Here is a 21,454-nt window from a genome sequence, read left to right on the forward strand (position 1 = left end):
AGTTGGGATGTCTTGTTGAAGTTGTACAGGGCATTGGTGAGGCCACACTTGGAGTACTGTGTACAGTTCTGGTCACCCTATTATAGAAAGGATATTATTAAACTAGAAAGAGTGCAGAAAAGATTTACTAGGATGCTACCGGGACTTGATGGTTTGACTTACAGGGAGAGGTTAGACAGACTGGGACTTTTTTCCCTGGAGAGTAGGAGGTTTAGGGGTGATCTTATAGAAGTCTATAAAATAATGAGGGGCATAGATAAGGTCGATAGTCAAAATCTTTTCCCAAAGGTAGGGGAGTCTATAACGAGGGGGCATAGATTTAAGGTGAGAGGGGAGAGATACAAAAGGGTCCAGAGGGGCAATTTTTTCACTCAAAGGGTGGTGAGTGTCTGGAACGAGCTGCCAGAGGCAGTAGTAGAGGCGGGTACAATTTTGTCTTTTAAAAAGCATTTGGACAGTTACATGGGTAAGATGGGTATAGAGGGATATGGACCAAGTGCAGGAAATTGGGACGAGCTTAGTGGTATAAACTGGACGACATGGACATGTTGGGCCGAAGGGCCTGTTTCCATGTTGTAACTTCTATGATTCTATGAGGACATTATGGGAGGTTAGGGAGGAAATTGCGGGTCCCCTAGCAGAGATATTTGAATCATCGACAGCTACAGGTGAGGCGCCTGAAGATTGGAGGGTAGCAAATGTTGTGCCTTTGTTTAAGAAGGGTGGCAGGGAAAAGCCTGGGAACTACAGACCGGTGAGCCTGACATCTGTAGTGGGTAAGTTGTTAGAGGGTATTCTGAGAGACAGGATCTACAGGCATTTGGAGAGGCAGGGACTGATTAGGAACAGTCAGCATGGTTTTGAGAGGAAAATCATGTCTCACGAATTTGATTGAGTTTTTTGAAGGGGTAACCAAGAAGATAGATGAGGGCTGTGCAGTAGGCGTGGTCTACATGGACTTTAGCAAAGCCTTTGACAAGGTACCGCATGGTAGGTTGTTACATAAGGTTAAATCTCACGGGATCCAAGGTGAGGTAGCCAATTGGATACAACATTGGATTGACGACAGAAGACAGAGTGTGGTTGTCGAGGGTTGTTTTTCAAACTGGAGGTCTGTGACCAGCGGTGTGCCTCAGGGATCGGTGCTGGGTCCGCTGTTATTTGTTATTTATATTAATGATTTGGATGAGAATTTAGGAGGCATGGTTAGTAAGTTTGCAGATGACACCAAGATTGGTGGCGTTGTGGACAGTGAAGAAGGTTGTCTGGGATTGCAACGGGATCTTGATAAATTGGGCCAGTGGGCTGATGAATGGCAGATGGAGTTTAATTTAGATAAATGTGAGGTGATGCATTTTGGTAGATCGAATCGGGCCAGGACCTACTCCGTTAATGGTAGGGCGTTGGGGAGAGTTATAGAACAAAGAGATCTAGGAGTACAGGTTCATAGCTCCTTGAAAGTGGAGTCACAGGTGGATAGGGTGGTGAAGAAGGCATTCGGCATGCTTGGTTTCATTGGTCAGAACACTGAATACAGGAGTTGGGATGTCTTGTTGAAGTTGTACAAGACATTAGTAAGGCCACACTTGGAATACTGTGTACAGTTCTGGTCACCCTATTATAGAAAGGATATTATTAAACTAGAAAGAGTGCAGAAAAGATTTACTAGGATGCTACCGGGACTTGATGGTTTGACTTATCGGGAGAGGTTGGATAGACTGAGACTTTTTTCCCATAGATAAGGTAGATAGTCAAAATCTTTTCCCAAAGGTAGGGGAGTCTATAACGAGGGGACATAGATTTAAGGTGAGAGGGGAGAGATACAAAAGGGTCCAGAGGGGCAATTTTTTCACTCAAAGGGTGGTGAGTGTCTGGAACGAGCTGCCAGAGGCAGTAGTAGAGGCGGGTACAATTTTGTCTTTTAAAAAGCATTTGGACAGTTACATGGGTAAGATGGGTATAGAGGGATATGGGCCAAGTGCAGGCAATTGGGACTAGCTTAGTGGTATAAACTGGGCGTCAAGGATGTGTTGGGCCGAAGGGCCTGTTTCCATGTTGTAAACTTCTATGATTCTATAATGTTAGGGAACCAAGGGTCTAGTGAGAGGGAGGAACTGATGGAAATCAGTATTAGTAAAAATGGTGCTAGGGAAATTAATGGGGCTAAAGGCTGACAAATTCCCAGGGTCTGATAATCTACATCCCAAAGGAACTGGCTCTGGAAATAGTGGATGCATTGGTGATCATCTTTCAAAATTCTATAGACTCTGGAACAGTTCCTACAGATTGGAGGGTGGCAAATGTAACCCCACTGTACAAAAAAGGAGGGAGAGAAAAAACAGGGAATTACAGACCAGTTAGCCTAACATCAGTAGTGGGGAAAATGCTAGAGTCTATTATAAAAGATGTGATAACAGTACACTTGGAAGGCAATAACGGGATTGGACAAAGTCAGCAAGGGTTTATGAAAGGGAAATCATGCTTAACAAATCTACTGGAGTTTTTTGAGGCAGTAACAAGTAGAAATAGATAGGGGAGAACCAGTGGATGTGGTGTATTTGGATTTTCAGAAGGCTTTTGATAAGGTCCCACACAAGAGGTTAGTGTGCAAAATTAAAGCACATGGGATTGGGGGGAATATACTGGCATGGATTGAGAATTGGTTGACAGACAGGACACAGAGTAGGAATAAAAGGGTCTTTTTCCAGGTGGCAGGCAGTGACTACTGGGGTACTGCAGGGATCAGTGCTTGGGCCCCAGCTATTCACAATATATATCAGTGATTTGGATGAGGGAACGGAATGTAACATTTCCAAGTTTGCAGACGACACAAAGCTGGGGTGGAACGTGAGCTGTGAGGAGGATGCAAAGAGGCTCCAATGTGATTTAGACAAGTTGGGTGAGTGGGCAAGAACATGGATAAATGTGAGGTTATCCACTTTGGTTGTAAAAACAGAAAGACAGATTATCTGAATGGTGATAGATTGGGAAAAGGGGAGATGCAACGAGACCTGGGTGTCCTTGTACACCAGTCGCTGAAAGCGAGCATTCAGGTGCAGCAAGCAGTTAGGAAGGTGAATGGTATGTTGGCCTTCATTGCAAGAGGATTTGAGTACAGGAACAGGGATGTCTTAGTGCAGTTGTACAGGTGAGACCACATCTGGAGTATTGTGTGCAGTTTTGGTCTCCTTATCTGAGGAAGGATGTCCTTGCCATGGAGGGAGTGCAACGAAGGTTTACCAGACTGATTCCTGGGATGGCAGGACTGACGTATGAGGAGAGATTGGGTCGACTAGGCCTATATTCACTAGTTGTAAACAATTTTACAACACCAAGTTATAGTCCAGCAATTTTATTTTAAATTCACAAGCTTTCGGAGGCTTCCCCCTTCGTCAGGTGAACGATGTGACGAAGGGGGAAGCCTCCGAAAGCTTGTGAATTTAAAATAAAATTGCTGGACTATAACTTGGTGTTGTAAAATTGTTTACAATTGTCAACCCCAGTCCATCACCGGCATCTCCACATCATATATTCACTAGAGTTTAGAAGAATGAGAGGTGATCTCATCGAAACATATAAAATTCTAACAGGACTAGACAGACTAGATGCAGGGAGGATGTTCCCAATGACTGGGGAGTCCAGAACCAGGGGTCACAGTCTCAGGATACGGGGTATGCCATTTAGAACCGAGATTAGGAGAAATTTCTTCACTCAGAGGGTGGTGAACCTGTGGAATTCTCTACCACAGAAGGCAGTGGAGGCCAAGTCATTAGATGTATTCAAGAAGGAGATAGATATATTTCTTAATGCTAAAGGGATCGAGGGATATGGGGAAAAAAGCGGGAACAGGGTTCTGAGTTAGACAATCAGCCATGATCATTTTGAATGGTGGAGCAGGCCCGAAGGGCCGAATGGCCTACTCTTGCTCCTATTTTCTATGTTTCTATTCCTTCTAGAACACACAGCTTAAATGTCTTTGCTCACTGCTTAATCCCCTTTGCAGCATCAAACTTTTAAAAACATTTTTTTTATTGCAATCCCTAATTAGTTTAGTAGCACTTGTTTTTACAATTGAGTAGCTTGCTGGGCCACTTCAAAGGGAATTGAGTATACTATAGTCTGGGACTGCAATAGGCCAGACCAGATAGGGATGGCAGATTCCATTTCCTGAAGGACATTATTGAACCAGACAGGTTTTTAAAACATCCCAGTAGCTCTGATGGTCATTTTTTCTGGTGCCAAGCCACAAATAACCAGATTCCTTATATTCCATTTCATCAGTTGCTATGCTGGGATTTCAACACTTACCTCTGGGTTGCTAACCCAGTAACAATCGCTATATCGTACCTGCTGTTGCTCTTCCCTGTACCTTCTCCAATGGTTGTAAATATTTTTTATGGCACAGTGACCAGGGTTGGACAAAACTAAGTCTAACCCATGCATTTTAAAGCCTCAGTATAACCCCCAGAGATCTGCACCCTACTGAGATGGTCATGTATCCCAACATTCGGCTTGCTTTTAATTGCTTCACCACATTGTCCCGACATTGAAAGTGATGACTCAACAGTCACCCTCTAGTAGTTCCCCTCAATGCCATTATATAGTTATGGCGCTCATCCTTGTGATTAATATGCAGTACTTTACACTCGTGTTGAATTTCACCTACTGTTTGGCTGCCAATTTTATAGTCTACTTAAATCATTTGCTATTACTTCTATTTACGTCACTCTTCCTATTTTGATGCAGTGATTTTGACAAGCTAGCATGCAGTAGATTGAAAACAACAACAGTCCAGGTACTGACCCCTTTGAGACCCCATTCAAGCTCCCAATCCTGATTTCACTCCAGAGTACTCTGTACAATGCAAGCCATTGTATAGACCACAGCTGAAGTACAGTTCTGGCCACCCCATATGAAGTGTATTGGAGCCATGGAAAGGGTACAGTAAAGATTCATTAACCTTTGTTCCTGGATTTATTCTAAAGTAATAAGAACCTGTATTTATACTGAACATTTCCTAGCCTCAGGACGGCCCAAAGCACTTCACAGCCAAACTAATATGAAGTGCAGTCATTATTGTTAAGGCGGCAGAGGTGGCAGTCAATTTGCGCACAGCAGGGTGCTCCAGACAGCAAGAAGATAAATGATGAGTTAATCTGTGTTGAATGAGGGATAAAAATATTGGCCAGGACCCCAGCAAAACTCCCCTGCTCTTCTGCAAAAAAGTGCCGTGGAATCTTTTAATATCCAGTTCGGTTTAACATTAATTCAAAAGGCAAGTTGAATTGATGTTAAACCGAACAATTCAGAGCAATTGTTCGGTTTAACATCAATTCAACTTGCCTTTTGCACTGAAGTGTCAGTCTAAACTTGGAAATGTAGTAAAGTGAGGAGGGCAGTAAGACTTCAGGAGGACAAAGACACATGGCAGATGCAATTTAATGCAGAGAAGTGTGCAATGATGCATTTTGGTAGGAAGACTGAGGACAGGATATATAAACTAAATGGTACAATTTTAAAGGGGGTGCAGGAACAGAGAGACCTGAGGGTGTACTTACACAAATCTTTGAAGGTGGTAGGACAAGTTGAGAAGGCTGTTAAAAAGGCATACGGTATCCTTGGCTTTATAAAAAGAGGCAGTGTACAAGACCAAAGGAAGTTATGCTAAACCTTTATAAAACACTGGTTAGGCCCCAAGCTGGAATATTGTGTCCAATTCGGGGCACCACACTTTAGGAAGGATGTCAGGGCCTTAGAGACTACAGAGGAGATTTATTAGAATGGTACCAGATACGCGGGACTTTAGTTACATGGAGCGACTGGAGGCTAGGGTTGTTCTCCTTAGAGCAGAGAAGGTTAAAGGGAGATTTAATGGTGTTCAAAAGTAAATAGGGAGAAACGGTTTTAAATAGGGAGGAACGGTTTCCAGTGGCAGAAGAGTCAGTAACCAGAGGACACAGATTTAAGGTAATTGGCAGAAGAACCAAAGGCAAGATGAGGGAAAATTATTTTTTTTTAAGCAGCAAGTTGTTATGATCAGGAATGCACTACCTGAAAAGGTGGTGGAAACAGATTCACTAATAACTTCAAAAGAGAATTGAAGGGGAAAAATTTGCAGGGCCATGGGGAAAGGGATTAATTGGATAGCTCTTTCAAAGAGCCAGCACAGGCACGATGGGCCAAATGGCCTCCTTCTGTGCTGTAACATTCTATGAGCTTACATCCTTAGAGTGGGGCTTGAATCCATGACCATCTGACTCAGAGGACAGTGTGCTACCACTGAGCCACGGCTGACACTAGATTTTAAAAAAAGCTTTTTCTTTACCAGAACCAAGGAGGAAATCAAATAAATATTATGAAAGGTTGAATGTGTAAGTGTCCTTACCCTTTTAACAGAATCGTAAAGCTAGAGACAGTAATATATGTCTGAGAATTAACTTCATTTATTCTTGTTTCAAAACATTCATCGTTTAATATTTAATACACATTTAGCCCCATAACTGAAACTATCTGTGCAGGGAACTTCTAGGAGTAAATCGCAAGAATGGCTTATCCAAGCCTATTCACATACCTGGTCTTGTCGGCAAAGCAAAGTTCCTACTGAGTCAAATGTTGTATATCTTTTTATACCATTTTCTACTTCCTGCTAGATTCAAGCGCTACTGGGTATTTTATGACTCCCAGTTCTTTAAACAAATTGCCAGATCAAGAAGAGGGGCCTCATGTCTTTTTAAACCATACTGCTACTTCCTAACATTGCTTTTCCTGAGCTATAGCTTTGTTGTACAAACCTTTGATGTACGCTCTATAGCAACTTTTTTATATTGCAGTAGTCCTCTCTCTTACACTCCCTCCTGCTGTAACTAAAAGCCTGTGTTTTAAAAGCCTATATGTCTGAATCCTAGCAACCCTTTTAGTTCAATATTATTAAACAAGCTTCTTTATTTAATAATCTGTACATACCTATCCTTACAGTAAAATATCCTCGGCCATGGAATTCATCCTTATCCAATGTGATCAGCATCATTGAGGGGAAAGACAGGATTTGCGAGAACACAGTTTAAACCAATTCTGTCTACATTACTGTTCTGTCTTTGTTCTGTATTAGAATAATGTAAAAACATATCTATATTCTTACACTAAGTAATGAAGGATAGTTTCCAATTGTTTGCAAATCACTAAGGGGGCAAAGATGAGGATTACCACAATTAGAACATGGAATGCTTTACCACAAGTAGGTTCTGAGGCAGAGGCTACAACACCATTTGAAAAGAAATATAAAAAGGACATAAGGAAATGCGATTGGAGTGGATTGTTCCAGCTGATTAGCAAACACTGGCACAATGGGTCTAATTGCCTCCTTCAGTGCTGTAATTTCTGAGCTCTATATCCTTTACTTCCTATTGGAAACCAACTCCTGATCCAGTCTCACTTTAAGTTTAATTAATCTTTACTCTAACATTTTCTTAAAAATTAAATTACAAGGAGTTCTACTATCTATCTTTACTGCAATCCCTTCAGAAAGATCAAGATGGCTTGTTAGTGGAGATCTTCCTCTTTTCACTTAATAGATTGTTACTATACTATACACTCTGAATACAGACACGACCTCACATCGAATCAGGCAGAGCGTCCTGTGCCCAATGATTCCTCAAGACTACAGACAAGGCCCCACAGATTTCCTCCTTGCTCGCTCTCGAGACAAATTAGAAGTCATGATCAAACTGTATGGCGCTCTAGTCAGACTCTGAGTTCTGTGCCCACTTGGGTCACTGAGACACAAGGGAGACATTCAAATCCTGAGAGCGATTTTGCCTGAGGAAAGACTAAACAAATTTGGGCTTTTCAGCCTTGAAAGGGAGTGCCTGAGAAGTAATCTTATAGAAGTATGGGATTGTAAATGGCATAGAAAAGGTAAATGCAGATAATTAATTTAAATTATAAAGGTTGAACTAGGGACCACAGGTTCTAATAAAAGGCACATTTAGGATCGATGTGGAGATGCCAGTGATGGACTGGGGTTGACAATTGTAAACAATTTTACAACACCAAGTTATAGTCCAGCAATTTTATTTTAAATTCACAAGCTTTCGGAGACTTCCTCCTTCCTCAGGTAAAATTTTACCTGAGGAAGGAGGAAGTCTCCGAAAGCTTGTGAATTTAAAATAAAATTGCTGGACTATAACTTGGTGTTGTAAAATTGTTTACATTTAGGATCAATCAGGAAGCGCTAGCTCACACAGTGAACAACATGTGGAATGGACTCCCAGTCAGAGTAGTAGACACACAATTCAGTATAAGGGGAAGGGATGAGCTGAATGACCATCCTCATTTGTATTTATCGTACGACCTTGTGAGTTACCTGAGAGCCGCAGCTGGGGAGCTGCAACTGGTCTCAGTGCTGAGTAGAAACATTAGCCAGAGTTCCACCTGCTGTTTGCTATCCAGTAACCCCTGCTGGAAAGTGCACAGTTGGATTTCTGGGCTCAACTGCAATGCCTCCCATGACCAAATAGAACATCGCCCACTGTCTAGGTTCAGGCATGAAGAACGGCCACTTGGCGAGGCATTGTAGGGATGCTGAAGCCCATGGAACTTTACCCCTGCACGAGTCAGCAGCTTCACTGCAGCCTGAAGAGTCTGCATCTGGCATTTCCCATTCCTAGGGTACATGTATTGGGCAAGTCAGCCAGCTGCTCTCACTGTGGTGACTGCTGCTCTGCATCACCAGAGCTGTGATGGAAAACAAAGAGGCAGTGCCAGATTTTTTAAAAATTGCATAGAAACTACAAAAAGGACATTGAAGCGCTGGAGAAAAATTTGCAAGGATGTTACCAGAATCGAAAGGATGCAACTATCAGGAAACATTGAGTAGGCTGGGGCTAAGACTAACAGATGACCTGATTACATAACAACATAAGAACATAAGAAATTGGAGCAGGAGTAGGCCAATCGGCCCCTCGAGCCTGCTCCGCCATTCAATAAGATCATGGCTGATCTGATCCCAACCACAAATCTAAAGAACACAAGAAGTCGGAGCAGGACCCGGCCACATAGCCCCTGGGCCCTCTCCGCCACCCACAGGGCATTGACCGATCCGAACTCAGCTTCATGTCCAATTTCCTGCCCGCTCCCCATAACCCCTAATTCCCTTTACTTCTAGGAAACTGTCTATTTCTGTTTTAAATTTATCTAATGATGTAGCTTCCACAGCTTCCTGGGGCAGCAAATTCCACAGACCTACCACCCTCTGAGTGAAGAAGTTTCTCCTCATCTCAGTTTTGAAAGAGCAGCCCCTTATTCTAAGATTATGCCCCCTAGTTCTAGTTTCACCCATCTTTGGGAACATCCTTACTGCATCCACCCGATCAAGACCCTTCACAATCTTATATGTTTCAATAAGATCGCCTCTCATTCTTCTGAACTCCAATGAGTAGAGTCCCAATCTACTCAACCTCTCCTCATATGTCCGCCCCCTCATCCCCGGGATTAACCGAGTGAACCTTCTTTGTACTGCCTCGAGAGCAAGTATGTCTTTTCTTAAGTATGGAGACCAAAACTGTATGCAGTATTCCAGGTGCGGTCTCACCAATACCTTATATAACTGCAGCAATACCTCCTTGTTTTTATATTCTATCCCCCTAGCAATAAAAGCCAACATTCCGTTGGCTTTCTTGATCACCTGCTGCACCTGCATACCAACTTTTTGATTTTCTTGCACTAGGACCCCCAGATCCCTTTGTACTGCAGTACTTTCCAGTCTCTCGCCATTAAGAAAATAACTTGCTCTCTGATTTTTCCTGCCAAAGTGCATAACCTCACATTTTCCAATATTATATTGCATCTGCCAAATCTCCGCCCACTCACCCAGCCTGTCTATATCCCCTTGCAGGTTTTTTATGTCCTCCTCACTCTCTACTTTCCCTCCCATCTTTGTATCATCTGCAAATTTTGATATGTTGCACTCGGTCCCCTCCTCCAAATCGTTAATATAGATTGTAAAGAGTTGGGGACCCAGCACCGACCCCTGTGGAACACCACTGGTTACTGGTTGCCAGTCCGAAAATGAACCATTTATCCCAACTCTCTGCTTCCTGTTCGATAACCAATCCTCCACCCATGCCAGAATATTACCCCCAATCCCGTGATTTTTTATCTTAAGTAATAATCTTTTATGTGGCACCTTGTCGAATGCCTTCTGGAAGTCTAAATACACTATGTCCACTGGTTCCCCTTTATCCACCCTATACGTTATATCCTCGAAGAACTCAAGCAAATTTGTCAGACATGACTTCCCCTTCATAAAGCCATGCTGACTTTGTCCTATTAAATTATGCTTATCTAAATGTTCCGTTACTGTCTCCTTAATAATAGACTCCAAAATTTTACCCACCACAGATGTTAAGCTAACTGGCCTATAATTTCCAGCCTTCTGCCTACTACCCTTTTTAAATAACGGTGTTACATTAGCAGTTTTCCAATCTGCCGGGACCTCTCCTGAGTCCAGGGAATTTTGGAAAACTATCACCAAAGCATCCACAATCCCTACTGCCACTTCCCTCAAGACCCTAGGATGGAAGCCATCAGGTCCAGGGGATTTATCCGCCTTGAGTCCCATTATTTTACTGAGTACCATCTCTTGAGTGATTTTAATCGTATTTAGCTCCTCCCCCCCGAGAGTCCCCTGTTTGTCCAGTGTTGGGATATTCTTAGTGTCCTCTACTGTAAAGACTGAAACAAAATATTTGTTCAGCATTTTTGCCATCTCCATGTTTCCCACCATTAATTTCCCGGTCTCATCCTCTAAGGGACCTATGTTTGCCTTAGCCACCCTTTTTCTTTTTATATAACTATAGAAACTCTTGCTATCTGTTTTTATATTTTTTGCTAATTTCTTTTCATAATCTAACTTCCCTTTCTTAATCAATCCTTTAGTTACTTTTTGCTGTCTTTTGAAGAATTCCCAATCTTCTATCCTCCCACTAAGTTTGGCTACCTTGTCCTTGTTTTTAGTCGGATACTATCCTTGATTTCTTTACTTAGCCACGGATGGCTGTCATTTCTTTTACACCCTTTTTTCCTCAGTGGAATATATTTATTTTGAAAGTTGTAAAATAACTCCCTAAATGAACACCACTGCTCATGTACCGTCTTACCCTTTAATCTATTTTCCCAGTCCACTTTAATCAATTCCGCTCTCATACCATCATAGTCTCCTTTATTCAAGCTCAGTACGCTTGTTTGAGAATCAACCTTCTCACCCTCTAATTGGATATGGAATTCAACCATGTTGTGGTCGCTCGTTCCAAGGGGATCCTTAACTAGGACATTATTAATTAATCCTGACTCATTACACAGGACCAGGTCCAAGGTTGCCTGCCCCCTTGTAGGATCAGTCACATACTGCTCAAGAAATCCATCCCTGATGCACTCAATGAACTCGTCCTCAAGGCTGCTCTGCCCAATTTGATTTGTCCAGTTAATATGATAATTAAAATCCCCCATAATTATGGCTGTTCCCTTATTACATGCCCCGACTATCTCCTGATTAATACTTCTTCCAGCAGAGTTGCAACTATTAGGAGGCCTATATACTACGCCCACTAATGTTTTTTTTCCCTTATTATTCCTTATCTCCACCCAAACTGTTTCATTATCTTGATGCTTTGTCCCAATATCATTTCTCTGTATTACAGTGATTCCTTCCTTTATTAACATAGCCACCCTACCTCCCCTTCCTTCCTGCCTGTCCTTCCTGATTGTTAAATACCCTGGCATATTTAATTCCCAGTCGTTGTCACCCTGCAGCCATGTTTCTGTAATGGCCACAAGATCATACCCATACGTAGTTATTTGTGCCGTTAACTCGTCCATTTTATTACGAATGCTACGTGCATTCAGATAAAGAACTTTCAAATCTGTTTTGTGACGCTTAGTTCCTGCTTTTTCCTTTTTTAACACTTTACCTATTACTCCATACCTTCTGTCCCTTCCTGTTACGCTTTCCTCTCTCTCCCTGCTCAGGTTCCCAACCCCCTGCCACTTTAGTTTAAACCCTCCCCAACAGCACTAGCAAACACTCCTCCTAGGACAGCGGTCCCGGCCCTGCCCAGGTGCAGACCATCCGGTTTGTACTGGTCCCACCTCCCCCAGAACCGTTTCCAGTGTCCCAGGAATTTGAATCCCTCCCCCTTGCACCATTCCTCTAGCCACGTATTCATTTGAAATATCCTCCTATTTCTACTCTGACTAGCACGTGGCACTGGCAGCAATCCTGAGATTACTACCTTTGAGGTCCTATTTTTTAATTTACCTCCTAACTCCCTATATTCTGCTTTTAGGACCTCATCCCCTTTTTTACCTATATCGTTGGTGCCTATGTGCACCACGACAGCTGGCTGTTCGCCCTCCCCCTCCAAAATGTTCTGTAGCCGCTCCGAGACATCCTTGATCCTTGCACCAGGGAGGCAACACACCATCCTGGAGTCTCGGTTGCGGCCGCAGAAACGCCTGTCTATTCCCCTTACAATTGAGTCCCCTATCACTATAGCTCTGCCACTCTTTTTCCTCCCAGCCTGTGCAGCAGAGCTACCCGTGGTGCCAGGAAGTTGGCTGCTGCTGCCTTCCCCTGATAAGTCATCCCCCCCAACAGCATCCAAAGTGGCATATCTGTTTGAGAGGGGGATGGCCACAGGGGACCCCTGCACTACCTGCCTGCATCTCTTACTCTTCCTGGTGGTCACCCATTCACTTCCTGCCTGTATACCCTTTACCTGCGGTGTGACCAACTCGCTAAACGTGCTATCCACGAGTTTCTCTGCATCGCGGATGCTCCACAGTGAGTCCACCCGCAGCTCCAGCTCCGAGGTCTTTAAAATGATGATGGGGCTGACAGGGTGGATGTGGAGAAACTGTTTCCACTTGTGGATGAGCCCAGAACAAGGGGGCATAAATATAAGATAGTCACTAACAGATCAAATAAAGAACTTGGGAGGAATTTCTTGGGAGGAGTGGTGAGTGTGGGGAACTCACTGCCACATGGAGTGATTGAAATAGACAGCATTGATGCATTTAAGCGGAGGCTTGATGCAAACATGAGGGAGAAGGGAATAGAGGGATATGGGAGCAGGGTGGGAAAAGGCTCTTGTGGAGTATAAACACCAGCATAGACCAGTTGGGCTGAATGGTCTGTCCCTTTGCTGTAAATGTGATGTAATTCTATGCAAAAACTCAGATGGTCAGCTCCAAATACAACCCATGACACTTCTTAGTTTTTAACCTAAAGGAATGATGATCAGCATTTCCCATCTAAACATATTACCAAACCACACGACAGCTGCATTTATATTACAATGCTTCAGACTAAAGGAGCCCCATTCTAGTTGCAGCTCAGAGATGTAAACAGTGACAGAATCCCTCCCCAGAGACTGCTTTCTCGTGAGCTGCTGTTAGTGGTAAATGGCCATTTGCTGTATACAACAGGCTGCCATTTTGTTCCAGCCAGAGTCAGGCCAATTCAAGAGCCACAATGTGGTTTTAGCAATGCCACTTCTGGATTTAATTCAGCTTTCCTATCGCATTCCTTTATGGTCCTGCAACGTGGCCTAAAACCACTCACTTGGGAAATATCAAAAAAAAATAACTCTGCTGCCGAATGCCTGCAAGCCTGACATTTACTTGTAATTGTCACTTTTAAGTAGTGCGCACGTGTAACCATTGTGGTACCACGAGTACTACGTGACAGCCGCCACTCCCCCAACCCCAACTTCTGACAAGGAGAATTCCAGAGGTTTCATAGTATGCAACCCCTGGCTGAGCACAAGCCAAGTGACCAAAGTAACAATACACAAAGACAGCAACAAAAATACACCTTTACTCAGACAAGAATCCACAGGCTGTGCTCACTAGTTGCAGCAAATAGCACACAAAGGAAAGGCATTTAAAAATTAAATGTGCTTTTGCGGTCAGGATTTACTCCATTCCCTCCTCCCTGCTCCCCATCCTCCCAATGTCTGAGGAGGAAAGGTACACTAACATTTCAACAGAGGGACTGGGACTATGAGGAAACATTTTTTTTTTTAACGCAGCAAGTTATGATTATCTGGAATGCACTGTCTGAAAGGGTGGTGGAAGGGGAACAAATAGCAACTTTCAAATGGGAATTAGATAAATACTTGAAGAGAAAAAATTACAGGGCTATGGGGAAAGAGCAGGGGAATGGGACTAATTAGATAGCTCTTTCAAAGAGCCAGCACAGGCAAATGGACCGAATGGCCTCCTCCTGTGCTGTACCTATGATTGTACCAGTTCATGCTGAGCAGGGGCACCCCCTCGCAATGCAACGAGCCGTTCTCCATATTAAAACGGAGTGTCACACGAGCACAATTGCTGCTACTGTATTTTGAACTAGCGACACGGCTGCTCAAAATGTTTGTCCGTGTACAAAATGCGATACGTGATGATTAAGAGGGTCTACTGGTACAGAGGTGACCACATGAAAATAAGTTATACTGGTGACAGTGGTAGATGTACTGTCTGCATCCTAATCCGCACCAAGTCCTACTCAACCAGTACCCCTGTGCTCGCTGATCTACGTTGGCTTCCAGTCCACCAATGCCTCAAATTTAAAATTATCATCCTCGTGTTCAAATCCCTTCATGGCCTGGCCCCTCCCCAATCTCCTCCAGCCCTACAACCCTCAAGAGAATTCTGCACTTCTCCAACTCTGGCCTCTTACCCCACCACTGGAAGCCGTCTAGGCCCTAAGCTCTGGAATTCGCTCCTTAAGCCTATCTGCCTCTCCACCTCTCTCTCCTCCTTTAAGTCGCTCTGTAAAGCCCACTTATCATAGAATCATTCAGCACAGGCCATTCAGCCCAACATGCCTGTGTCGGCTCTTTGAAAGAGTTGTCCAATTAGTCCCACTCACCTGCTCTTTCCCCATAGGCCTGCAAAATTTGTTTCATGTATTTATCCAATTCCCTTTTGAAAGTTACAGTTGAATCTGCTTCCACCGCCCTGTCAGGCAGTGAATTCCAGATCATAATTCGTTGCGTTAAAAATTTATCTCCCTTCTGGGTCTTTTGCCAGTTATCTTAAATCTGTGTCCTCAGTACCGACCCTCCTGCCACTGGAAACGCTTTCTCCTTATCAAAACTCATCATAGTTTTGAACAACTCTATTAAATCTCTCCTTAACGTCTTTTGCTCTGAGAACAATCCCAGTTGCTCCAATCTCTCCACATAACTGAAGTCCCTTATCCCTGGTATCATTCTGGTAAATCTCTTCTGCACTCTCTCCAAGGCCTTGCCATCCTTCCTAAAGTGTGGTGCCCAGGATTCGACAATACTCCAGCAGAGACCTAACCAGTGTTTTATAAAGGTTTAGCATAACTTCCTTGCTTTTGTACATGATGCCTCTATGAATAAAGCCCAGGATCCCATATGCTTTAACAGCCTTCTCAACTTGTCCTGCCACCTTCAAAGATTTGTGTATGTGAACCCCAAGGTCTCGCCGTTCCTGCACCCCCTTTATAATTGTACCATTTAGTTTATATTGCCTCTCCTCGTTCTTCCTTCCAAAATGTATCACTTCACACTTCTCTGTTAAATTTCATCTGCCATGTGGTCCATTTCACCAGTCTGTCTATGTCCTCCTGAAGTCTGTTACTATCCTCCACATTGTTTACATTTCCCAGTTCCGGGTCATCTGCAAATTTTGAAATTATGCCCTGTATATCCGCGTCCATGTCAATATATCTATCAAAAAGAGCAGAGGTCCTAAGACCCCTGGGGAACACCACTGTATACTTCCACTCACCCCAATTTTACTAACAAGTCTATTATGTGGCACTTTTTCAAACGCCTTTTGAAAGTCCATATACACATCAACTGCACTACCCTCATCAACCCTCCGTTACTTCATCAAAGAACTCAAATCAAGTTTGTCAGACACGATTTGCCTTTAACAAATCAGCGCTGGCTGTCATTTAATAACCCATGTTTTTCCAAGTGACAACTAATTTTGTCCCAGATTACAGTCTCTAGAAGTTTCCACCACCGACGTTAGGATGACTGGCCTGTAGTTACCTATTTCAACCCTCTCCCCTTTACTGAACAGGGGTGTAACATTTGCAACCCTCCAGTCCTCCAGCACCACTCCCATATCGAAGGAGGATTAAAAGGTTGTGGCAAGAGCATCCACAATTTCCACCCTTTCCTCCCTCAGCATCCTACCGATTTCTTTGACCAATCTTTTAGTCACCCCTCTTAATATCTTCTGCTTTGGCTCGGTGTTAATGTCAGATTAAAATCATATGAAGCACCTTGGGATTTTTCCTACATTAAAAACTTTATATAAATGCATGTTGTTGTTGTTGCAGGAGCTTTAGTAAAAGAAAGTCAGCATGCAGTATAAGTCAGTTTATACAAACATTATAATTTTGCTCCTAATGTTCTAACTGTTCACAGCTGGCCATCGATAAGGATTTATTCTGTTCACCTCAGCATCCAGGTTTATATTCTGTAAAATCAATATGCACTTAATAGCGTGCTTATAACATCACAAAGTTCTTCACAAGAGAAGAAACGGGACATCGAGCAGTAGAAGACGGGTTGGGTGAGGTGCCCAAAACATGGTCAAAAAGACGGGCTGAGAGAAGGCTTTTAAAGGCAGGGGGAGAAATGGAGAGAGCGCGGTTCAGGGAGGGAGCCCCAAACAGTGGAGCAGAGTTGGCTAAAGGATCTGCCGTCAATGCTGCAGGGGTGCAGTACAGGAGGCAAGAGTCACAGAGATAAGAGGAGGTTGCAGAAGTAGCATGGGGGAAAGCCATGGAACGATCTGTAAATGAGGATGACTTTGATCAGAGTGCCTCGGAGGTTGGAGAGGACGTTCACCCCTGTGCTGGCTCCTGATCTGGCAACGATGTGATTTTCAAATCCCTCCATGGCCTCACCCCTCCCTTATCTCTGTAACCTCCTCTAGCCCCACAGCCCTCCGAGATATCTGCGCTCCTCCTCCTCCTCCAATATCTCATGTGGCTCTGTGTCAAGTTTTAGAAACAGAAAATAGGAGTAGGCCATTCAGCCCTTCGAGCCTGCTCCGCCATTCAATATGATCATGGCTGATCCTCTATCTCAATACCATATTCCCGCTCTCTCCCCATACCCCTTGATGCCCTTTGTGTCTAGAAATCTATCTATCTCCTTCTTAAATATATTCAGTGACTTAGCCTCCACAGCCTTCTGTGGTAAAGAATTCCACAGGTTCACCACCCTCTGAGTGAAGACATTTCTCCTCATCTCAGTCCTAAATGTCCTACCCCATATCCTGAGACTGTGACCCCTCGTTCTGGACCTCCCAGCCAGGGCAAACATCCTCCCTGCATCCAGTCTGTCGAGCCCTGTCAGAATTTTATAGGTTTCAATGAGATCCCCTCTCATTCTTCTAAACTCGACCCAATCTCTCCTCATACTACAGTCCTGCCATCCCAGGAATCGGTCTGGTGAACCTTCGCTGCACTCCCTCTATGGCATGTATGTCCTTTCTTAGGTAAGGAGACCAAAATTGCAGACAATACTCCAGGTGCGGTCTCACCAAGGCCCTGTATAACTGCAGTAAGACATCCTTGCTCCTGTACTCAAATCCTCTTTTGTTTGATAACGCTCCTGTGAAGGGCCTTGGGACGTTTTACTATGTTAAAAGCGCTACATAAATGCCAGTTGTTGTAATGATTCCTTTATGCACACACTTTTCATTCCACATGATGTTTAATCAAGTACAATTCAGACCAAAGCACATTGGGTTAAGCTTTCTTTTAAGCAAAGTAAAAGCATAACAAGACATTTCTGACAGCTGTCAACAGATGCAGGAGGCAGTCCAAAAGGGAAATGGCCACTGAGGCAAGAACACTAATGATTACCGGCTGCATTTAGGGTTGTATAAATCTTAAGCTTGTTGCAGTGCTGGATCAGAAGTCTTCTCTGAAATATTTTAATTGTACTTCCCGATTAGGGGGACTGTGCTAAATGGTTGGTTGGTCAAACTCGAATCATCACTCTAGAAAGTTTGGCCACTGCTGTTATGACAATGTAGTGTTCTGTTGTGCTATTTTTAAGCACACAAGTTCTGGCTTTATTTTCACAACTTGCTGGCATTTGCACCTGCACACTCAATGTCAAGCTCTGTCCGACGTCAGGAACTAAATTACAACACTAATTTCATTTTACGATAATCCAACGAATGAGGAAACGGTATACAGAATAAAGCTGATTAATCCTGAATTCAAATTCTTCTTCGGCAAATCCAGAGAAGACAAGATGGAAGATAAAAGATGAGGGGGATGGGCATAGGGTAGGAAGCACAGCAACATTGAAGATCCTCCTCCACAGCGGATTTTACAATCAAAGCAGCTAAATATAAACAAACGCCTTTGCCTGATCTCTAATTTTAATGGCAGTACTATTTCTACTCCTGTGCAGCAGGCATTTAAATTTATATAAACGAACTGATAGAAGCCTCAAGTAAATCTCTAGAAAGCAGCCAATCCTCCAATTTTACAACAATGGATCCATCTGCATTATTTCACCTCGGTCTCTGAATCGCAGGACGGCAATCTGACTGCACTGTGGAGTACCAGTATTTGTTTCTAATACAACAGCTCCTTTCATTTCCTCCTCCCAACCACCCTTCCCCCCAGTGGATCCAGACAGGCGGTACAGCCCTGCCTCAATCCCACTACTAGATTAACACATTAAGCATTAGGATTGTCAGTTTACACACACACACCAAATCACAAGACGGAAAGAGTTTTTTTGCTGATTACCTCTTTCAAAATGATGAAACTGAGCAATTTAAAGTTCCATACAGCAATTTTTTTTTAATCTAAAGATTTTTGGAAACTTAAAATAACTGCAATCTTGATGGTGTGGGGTTTTGCTGCAACCGTGCCTCGGCAGGTGTCGAGAAGGGTTAATAATACGGCATGTAATGAAGCACTCAATGTCTGATGCAGTGCTGCTGGTCTGCTTTGGAATTGCTGCAGTTAGGTTCTAAATGGAGAGAAACCAATGAAGTGACAATTCTCAGCAAACAAGACCTCCCTTGATTCACATTTCCTCTCCTTTTCTTTCAAGAGATCATTTTTTCCCCCTTACCACAAAAAAATCTAATGCTGTGACACTGTTCTCTGCAAAAGGATAGATTCACCACCATCACCACCAAGCCCCTGAATCAATATCTAACTACAAGGGAACTATGCACATCCATATAAGTAGAGAAACAGCAGCTGTGCTTGAAGTGGGATTACACAAACATGACGTTTATCACAATGACTGTAATGTGAACCCAACCTGTTTTATTAATACAGCTGATCTTCAAACACTAACAGCCACCTGCCTTTTTGCAAATCCAACCAGACTATAAACTACCTTTATAATACATGTACAGAATGAATAATCGATGGCCGTGAGCGAGTTACAAGGGCATTCGATCAAAAGGGTTACCGATGAGGTTGTAAAGCTTGAGATATTGGTCTCAGACCGAAATATCCGTGAACTTTTTTCGCCCCCCACAAAGAACATACGGTTAAACATATGTTGCAGCCTTTAGTTTTATTTAAAGTGAGCGGCCTAGAGAATCGGCCATTACCTTGAGTGGACTCGGTCGGTCAAAGTGTCATGACCGCCAGTGAAGCAACTGGCATCAGACGCAACATCAAACAGTAACATTACGATGCTAGACCTGCCCCCTCCCTCTCAAGTGGCAGGCAACAGAGTGTGTTTCGCTACGAACGAAGAAGAAAAAAAATATCAAGCAACCCCCACCACATTGCACGTCAAGAATAGGATCAGCATTAAAGAGTCCTTCTGAGGTTCCCCAGTATTCTGCCATGAACACACACGTATATAGATAATGTTGGGTCCGTCCATTCTACCTATTTGGTAGATCGACAGTTGCAAGGAGTGAAGCTCATTGTCAAAAGATGCCAGCTTTGACAAACATTAACATCCACCGCCCACCCACCCCATATCTCTTCAGACAATACAAATCATCAAGGATTCAAATAATGTACCGACACTACACGTGTATAAATATATAAAACTAATTTTACATAGATGATTGCGTAATTATGTGACTACATTTTACATGTGATTATTTCAATCACATTTATAAAACATATCACACGGGTATACACAATTAGACAGGCTCTCACACACACACACACACAATTATATTGCAAATGATCTTGTACAGTGCTCTGTGAAGTGTTGCACTCCCATGATGACAATATTTTATATCTAATATGTATTAAAATAAAACATTATAGATTTTTTATTTAAAGATGTAACACATTGGGTACCTGATCAGTCCAGTCAGATGGCACAGCCTGTGCTTCTACACTGATAAGGGGATTAAAATGGTGCATGGAGAATTTAAACGATATTTTAAAGCAGTATTTTTGATGCGAGATTTTTTATTTATTTATTAAATATCTATCTGGCTGGGATGGTGGCAGCAGCAGTGCGGGTACAGGCTGTTACCGCACTGGCTCGGCTCGGGTTGGGTTGTGTGTACCTGGTAGACTGAAGCCTTGGGCAGGTCCAGGCAGACGGTGCAGCACAGCACCGAGTACAGCCTCTCCTCCAGCTTGTTCTCATTCCCGGCCTTGGCCGCCGTGGTTGCCGCCGCCGACCCCGACCCCGACCCGGCCGCCGCCGACGACGACGACGACGACTCGGCCTCCAGCCGGGCCCGTTTCTTCGAGCTCGGCCCTTCCTCCAGCTCCGGGTGATTGATCTCCTGGGACGCGCCGTGATGGAGGGAGTCGGACGGGCCCGAGGCCGCCGCCGCCGCTGCCATCATCATCGCCGCCGCTGCCGCCGCTCCTCCACCACCACCACCACCACCACCGCCGCCGCCCAGACCTCCCGCCGCCGCCGCCGAGGAAGCCGCGGGCGCCGGTTCTCTCTCTTCCACCGCCGACATTTTTTTTTTAATTCGTGGGGGGGGGTTTTTTCCCAAAAAAAAAAAAAATTTTCTTTAAATTTAAGGTAAGTTTCTAAAATATATTTTTCTGTGGTAAATTTATTTTAAAATTATTTCCCTTGCACTCTTGTGATTTTTTTTTCCGCCTCCCCCCCCCTCACAAGCAGCCGACGGGGGAAAGCTCAGCCTCAGCCCGCCATCTTTGTTTTTCTTCTTCTTTTCGTCTCCTCCTTCTGTGACGCACGCCGACCCGATCCCTCCTATCGGACGCCGCCTTACTCCCGGCCGCCAATCGCGGCGAGCCGTACTTACCGGAGGGGGAAAGAGAGAGGCAGGGACGAACCCACCGAGGGCAACGCCGCGCTCTGATTGGATGCTTCCATCCTGGCTGTGGTTGGTGGAGAGGGGCGGGTTTAACTCGCGATGACGTCACTGAAAGTCTGTGGAGTAAAACGTTTTTCATTCATTA

General features: G+C 43.8%; 1 protein-coding gene across 2 annotated transcripts in view; it reads right to left on the bottom strand.

Moving 5' to 3' along the window:
- Positions 1-21,234, bottom strand: part of zftraf1 (zinc finger TRAF-type containing 1) — a 151,096-nt gene extending 129,862 nt beyond the window's left edge. The window contains exon 1 of one of the 2 annotated variants that reach the window (XM_067969009.1): positions 20,575-21,234. In XM_067969009.1, the coding sequence (XP_067825110.1) occupies positions 20,575-20,985 (411 nt within the window). In that variant the 5' untranslated portion in view covers positions 20,986-21,234. The remainder of the gene's footprint in view (positions 1-20,574) is intronic. The other variant, XM_067969020.1, reaches the window with a different exon arrangement.
- Positions 21,235-21,454: the final 220 nt, after the last annotated feature.

The sequence above is a fragment of the Heptranchias perlo genome, chromosome 2 (assembly GCF_035084215.1).
Source record: "Heptranchias perlo isolate sHepPer1 chromosome 2, sHepPer1.hap1, whole genome shotgun sequence".
NCBI lineage: Eukaryota > Metazoa > Chordata > Chondrichthyes > Hexanchiformes > Hexanchidae > Heptranchias > Heptranchias perlo.